The sequence below is a fragment of the Asparagus officinalis genome, chromosome 4 (genome assembly GCF_001876935.1).
Source record: "Asparagus officinalis chromosome 4, Aspof.V1, whole genome shotgun sequence".
In the NCBI taxonomy this organism is placed as follows: domain Eukaryota; kingdom Viridiplantae; phylum Streptophyta; class Magnoliopsida; order Asparagales; family Asparagaceae; genus Asparagus; species Asparagus officinalis.
In genome coordinates this window covers 96,138,793-96,146,127 of record NC_033797.1, presented here as the reverse complement: position 1 = coordinate 96,146,127, position 7,335 = coordinate 96,138,793, and the positions used below count along the sequence as shown (strand labels likewise).

Sequence of the window (7,335 nt, the reverse complement as noted above, 5' to 3'; positions counted from 1 at the left end):
GAGCCCTGTTCCCTTGGGGTTGGTTGTGATGTTACTCGCTAGTGCTTTGACGCTCGTTGTCCCTCCCCCTTTCAGGTAACGAGCCAGGAGCCCGTAGAGTCGCAGGTTGATGGCGAGGCATTTTAGCTTCAGTTGTTTACTTAGATATATTTTCTTTTGGAGTTCCACAGTAGACTTTTGTTTAGGTATTTGAGAATCTTATTCTAGAAGTCGTAAAGGCGGTGTGCCTTATTTCCTCTTGTCAGACATTTGTATTTGAGACTTGTTGAGTATTCCAGTTTATCTACTCAGATATTGACTATGTATTTCTGTATGTTGGATGATGAGATATTTATGTGACTATTATCATTTCATCAGTATATCTTGTATTATCTTTTTCCTGTATTGTACCTACACCAGTTGTTGACTTTACTAGACAGATGTTAATTGTGATGGTGAAACATGTTATTACATGGTGTGGTGCATGGCAGGTTTGACATTCTTGGTTTCACCTTGGACTGCAGCCTTGTGTGAACCCAGGGGCGTCACAACGGATGACCTGGCACGGCTGTTGGGCCACATTTTCTCTAATAATTGAGGGCTTAAACGGATGGGAAATAATAGGAGGGGCTAGATCACGTGGAGTTTTAATTTTTGATGCATTGACACAGTTTTTCCTTTCACTTTTTGGAAATACTAGATCAATTTTACTCAAATTACCACCTGCAAGTCACATTATATGTTCAACAAATAGTGAAAAGTATATGTTGGTTTTTGCAAAAAAGTTATGAAAGTCATTAATAAATAAATAATGTTTCTGATAGTTTTACGAAAAAAATATGTATATGAAAATTCATGCAGGCATGAGCTATTTATGCTTACTTCAGCCTGAATATTCCCACCCAACCCAGCATTCCGCAAACATTTATTTTGAGTCAAATCATCCAACAAATTGGAACCTAATAAAGCCCAACTTAAAGCATAATCTTTTTCCAGCCCATCCTATGAACCTACAGATCTAAAAGTTTGATGCATTAGACCTTTTTCTTTAATATCACTCTCCTCAGAATTTATATGGGTTTCTCCGCGATTATTCTCAGCATTACACTGATAATTTCGTCTAGATATCACACCAACTCAATAACAGGAGATCATCCACTCCAAACAATAGTCAATTTGGGGGGGCAGTTTGGTTCTTGGGTTGTATTTTGATGCGTGCTATGTATCAAGATCCATACTTAAAATTTATTTGTTTACAATAGATATTAAATTGTATTTTCATAAGAGATAAAATTAAATCAAATTTTATTTAGTTGGATGTCCATTTTCTTGAGGATATGCTTCATGTCCAAAAGATTGGACTGCAGCCAGTTCAAAATTGTGATTGATTTTCTTTAAACAAAATTTTATCCTTAAATAAGATTCTTAGGACTTGGTCTAATCCAAACGTGTTTCATGAGCTTTGGCGGCTTCAAGTCCCAACATCTCTAGAGACTGGGAAAAGCTTCTGGAATTTGGGCTGCAGCAAGTACAAATTTGTGACTGAGTTTCTTTAAATAAATTCTTATTAATACCTAACACGGCATTTTCTATAGTTCCGCAGCCCTTAACTTTTTAAGCCAAGACTGGAGGCTGAACAACTCGAGCGTAAGAATTTCCATGTGTTCATGTTGAACCATCAGAAGGCTCCTATGAGCAGTATTTGTGCAAAAGTTGAAAAGGATTAATTGCTTATAGACCGCCTTTCGTATTGCCTAATTTCAGATAAATCCTTTATAGTTCGATTGCTGTAGAAAGACCTCCTGTACTATTGCCCATTTGTAGATGGACTCCGTGTAGTTCTTTTGCTGGAGAGAGACCCGCCGAGTGAAAAATTTTTAAAAACGTTTTCACCCTATCTGCAACGGTAGAACTACAAATCTACATGAGGACTATCCGCAATTGGACAATAGTACATAAGATCTATCCGCAATTAACCCAAGTAGAAACACAAGCATGAAAACCTCCTTTTCTAGACTCCGCAGCCCCAGTTGCACTGTCTATGAGAAAAAAAAAAATCTATTTGGATGAACAAGGCTCTACCATTCACTGAAGATAACCTTACTAAAGATAGTTCCAAGGCGTATAATATATCAGCGGAGAGGAAAAAAAAAGAAAAAGAAAAGGAAAAGAAATGGCTTCTCATCTGCATCTTTCAACACTTCAATCACCCTCTCACATTACCAAAACTTCACCATGGATCATAACTCAAACAAAGCCAACCATCATTCACTCTATCTGCAACAAACCGACATATATCCTCCAAGCACAAGGTCGAGGATTCGGAGTGACTACAATCCCCAGTAACAAGAAAAAATCAAGCAATGACGACAACAACGAAGGTGATGACGAAGAGGATGCAATACCTGCAGTGGTATTCAATAGAATGCTTATAAGAATCCTGTCATTTGTCGGAGTTCCAATGGCTTCAGGCGTTGCACTTCTCTACGTGCTGAGCTCGCTGAAGGAGAAAGGCATATGGGAGTCACCGGGATGGCTGCCATTCTTGACAATTCTCCTTGCTTTTGGCACTTCAGCTCTTGGGATTGCATATGGGTCATTGTCCACAAGTTGGGATCCTGATAACGAGGGGTCTTTGCTTGGATGGGAACAAGCTCAGAAGAACTGGCCTGAGCTATGGAAAGAGGAAGAAGGTGAGAAGAGATGAGCGCAAATTAAAATTTATACATGCAATAATTAATTGATGTTTGATAGTTATCTAGTTTTGTGCACCTGTAGAAGTTTGTTTTCAATTGCTTTTGTGCAGAAATTTTTAACAGATACAAGGTAAAATAAAACCTGAAATTGAAGCTGAAAAAAGAATGATGTTAGAGGTCAGTACGCACCATGAAATTATAAGTCCAAATTCGAGAAGTAATTGCTACCACTGAGGGAAGAATAAAATCACATCCATTTGAATTCGAGAAGTAATTGCTACCACTGAGGGAAGAATAAAATCACATCCATTTGATTTTGCATGACTCTGGAAATAGCTACAATCACAAGCACATCCATTTGATTTTGCATGACTCTGGAAATAGCTACAATCACAAGATGTAATTGTGTTTTTTGTTCTTTATACATGCAGATAAATAATTATTACAGAACAGTAGCTCATGTACCAGTTAAACTTCATCATTGGAGAATGATTCAAATAGAGCATTGTGCTAGAAAACTATCTCAACGCAACAGATAAACGCGCCAAATGCCTTCAGCAGAGCAATAAGATTAAATTATAAGAGTAGAAGACATGCAAGTATTGAAGATTGACAGCAAAATTGAATGATTAGCTAAGAAGTAGTTCATTAAGGCAAGCTATTGTTGGGGGTTCGAGACAATCAAATCGAACCCTTTCCGGACCATGTTAGAAAGTTGAGCAAGAAAGAAATTCACCATAAATATCAAAGATAAAAACTTACAGAAATAAGAACAAGAGAGAACACACGAATTTAACGAGATTCAGCAACGTGCCTACGTCCTCGGGAGCCACACTACACAATCTTTTTGATTAATTGAAGAAGGAATACAAGCACTCAAACAATGGATTAATCTATCTGAGATTCTCATTTTTTTCTCTCTCTTTCTGATGGTTTTTCACGTTCTCCTTAGCCCTAGAAAACATATAGATATATATATGAATCTCAACCCAAACATAATTCAAAATAGATTAGGATACTGCTAGCGTGACTCTCGCGGTCGCCCGCCGAACCAGTCGCGGTCGACCGGATAAACGATAGAAACCTAAAACGCCTACAGGGTATCTACGGTCGACCGCAGAACCCATCGTGGTCGACCGTGAAAACTCCAGAGACTTTTCTCAGTCGTGTGCACGTTCGCGGTCGACCACCGAGAGCATCGCGGTTGACCGCACTGCAGTTTTCCTATTTCCTTCGTTTTGCTTCATCTTCTTAATTCCAGCTTCGGCTTCAGCTTTGGGTCTACACTTAGACTAACAGCTATCATATATATAAAATGATAATTCCTGACGGAAGCAGGAGGGATTGAGCACCAGATAAAAGTCTCTTTCCAATTTTAAAGAGGCAGCCTGTAGTAAGGAGCATAAAAATATTACCATAAACTGAATAATTCTGTGGGAGCAGTAGAATTGTCATGCTAGTAGGATTCAGAAATATCCCACAGTCAAACTACAAATTGTACATTGTAAAACCTGCAGATGATGTGGGCAAACAGTTCTAAAACAAAATATTCAATATTGGCTAATGCTTTGTAAAGTAAGGAAAAAGATTTTTGGCTCGCGCTTTAACGCGCGAGCCAACTCGCACATGAAACAGGGGGTGGTCCCCACTGACACAGTGGGGACCACCCCCTGTTTCACGAGCGAGTTGGCTCACGTTGGTAAAGTAAATAGATGTAGAAGCAAACTATTTGACATCTAAAAAGAACTTGCGAGATATCTCTCAGGCATAATCATGCCGACTAGCATCTCCGTCTTTTCCCACAGCTGTTACAATCTCGATGCGAATTATCGCTATAGCCCACACATAATAACAAAAGGAAACCCAGGTCAGATAATTTAAATCACTGAGAAAGTTTTAAATTTTATACAATTTCTTTTGGCCAAGTATAATACCTTTTTGCAGTATTTCATTATTCCTGTCATAAGATGTTCGCCATGAATAATGTTATTTATTGCTAAATCTTCCAGTGGGCTATTTAGCACTTAAATACCTCATAGTTTCACTCACTTGGCATATATGCCTTCACTTGTTTTTTTCTAGCATTTATATGCCCTAAGTTGTTTAAAATTTTCATGTTTGTACCCTCAAGCATGCAAACATGAAAATTTTCACCCGAATATTCCTCTAAGATACCAATAGGCTTATTATAGAGCTTTTTAAGTATTAATATTTGTTAACATTACTATTAAACCTACCAAAATGAATCGGGCTTAGGCTGCATAGCTACAGGGAATTCATCGCCTTTCATGAAGAAGTATTGCATGCGTGCAAACTACCTACCCCTTTTCAAAATGTTTTAAACTTATCTTAATTCTACTTTAAATTAGAGTTGAGATTGGTTTAAGCATGAATTTAATAAGTATTAATGGTTAAAAAAACTCTATTTATACCCTGTAAGTTTCATAGAGGAAGATTCAGGTGAAAATATTCGTGTTTTCATGATAGAGGATACAAACGTGCCAACTTTAAACCACTATGGGTACATAAATGCCATGGGAAATAAGTGAGGGTATATAAGTGCAAAGTGTGTGTGAACTATGAGGAATTTAAGTGCTATTTAGCCTTATATTTCAGTCATGCCATCCTGCTCTGACGCATGCAAGACTATACATCTATGTTGCCTAGGTACGGGTACGGGTGCGGGTGCGGGTATGGGTACGGGTACGGGACACGGCAAATTTGTAAAAAGTAGGGTACGGGGACACGGCTATATATATATATAAAATAATTAACTTTAGATCAATATTCCAAAAGTTAAAACTATATTCCTTGCATAGGAAATAGAGTAGAAAGCTATTTTTGCTTTAATTAAAAATTTAGAACTAATATTATTACCTAGAGCTAAGTTGCATGAAAACTGGTACTGGTACGGGTACCACCGTACGGGTAGGGGACACGACAAAACTGTAAAATGTTGGGTACGGGTTCAAACTACATATATATATTGAATTAATAATGTACATGAGATAATTTTTTTCTGCTTCATGTGTCATTAGAATTAAAATTTCGATCACATTTTTGAGTTTATTTTATCATATTGACTATCGTGAATTGTAAACTACTCATTTTTTACTAGACATCTAAACAACTCATTAACTATATAGTTTTGAACTTGGGTATGGACTGAAACGAACCCGACCCGTATCCCATTAGTTTCAAAAGACGGATGTAAAGTGTAAGCTCTACGTCCATAAAGTCTTTGACAAGTGTTTTAAATTAACACATATATCATATAATTGAGTACATGTTGTAATAAATGCATGCATATATTCAAGAAGTGCCCATGAAGTTTGGGTACGGGAAAGTGTCGGGTACGTGTCCGGTACGGGTACGGCTTCAATAATGAAGTACCCGTGTAACATAGCTATACATGGAATCGAATGATATTTTAGGACACAAATGATGTCACACCATGATCATGTCATTTTTCAAAACAATATAAACAGTTATTTCCATCAGAAGGTCACGTTCCAGTCCAAAGTGGAAAAATTAACCGGTGGAGTACCTACAATTACACATTCAAACTGTTAGTATATATTTCAACAAGAACGTCTCGAACGGAGACGTAATACACACCCAAACGATTTTGGAATCACAGAATAAAGATATAAATTCAATCACAGTACTCACAGACGTGGTTCACTCTTACGGAGCTACTCCACGGTACAACAACGACGCCCAGTTCTTTTATGTTCCAAAAGAATTAGATCAAAGAGAGCATCATCTCTTGATCAAGATACACTCCAAGAATTCTCACAAACTCTCTCCTTGATATTAGGAAAAACTCTCTATTTTTCCTTTCTCTCACTCTTCTATAAGAGGAGTTGTTTCTAGGATGAGTTTCTCCTGAAGAGTTTTGGCCCCATTTATAGTGTTTGGAAAATACTATGCGCTAATTGTAGACGTCTAAAATTGTTTATGAGAGCCCGCACGAAACTCGAAGCAATGAACGGGCGAGTCAAGAAAATTCGCCAATCAGTCAGCGCACGTCAAATCATCTCATGCGCGTCGGTCAGCTCGTACGCGTCGGTCAACACGCGCACGCCGATCAGTCCGCGTGCATCGATCAACACGCGTATATTAACCAATGCGCGTTCGACAGTCGGTCTAGCGGCGAAGCATACAAGTCAACAAATCGGCCAAACACAATAAAAGAACAAGTTTCGGAATAAAAAGAATAGAAAAAAGGAAAAGTCGGCAAAACTGCGCGAGTGTAGGATGGAACGAACCGACCCGCGCAAGCGCGGGTCGGATCAGTCCGACCCGCACAAGCGCGGGTCGGTTCAATCCGACCCGCAAGCGGGTCGGACTGATCCGACCCGCGCCGCGCAGTTCGGAACCTGAAACGTATTTTGACGGTTTTAAAGTTGTTTTCACAGGATTTATCTGTTCCATGGGTTCCTGTAAAACCCCGAAAATTTCCATAGTATATATATATATATATATATGTGTGTGTGTGAATTATTAATAATAAATAATTCCCTTGTGGTGTATAACCATATAAATATAAGATATATATGTTTATCAAGGTTTGGGAACCCAACGGGTATATATAAGTGAGAGAAATCGAGTAGTTTTGCGGCCACCATGTAAATTGCCATCAGCAGAAAATTTCGTG

General features: G+C 38.3%; 1 protein-coding gene across 1 annotated transcript in view; it reads left to right on the top strand.

Moving 5' to 3' along the window:
• Positions 2,037 to 7,335, top strand: part of LOC109837886 (uncharacterized protein PAM68-like) — a 13,607-nt gene continuing 8,308 nt past the window's right edge. Inside the window, exon 1 of the mRNA XM_020406266.1 lies at positions 2,037 to 2,672. Coding sequence (XP_020261855.1) covers positions 2,153 to 2,672 — 520 coding nt within the window. The 5' untranslated portion in view covers positions 2,037 to 2,152. The remainder of the gene's footprint in view (positions 2,673 to 7,335) is intronic.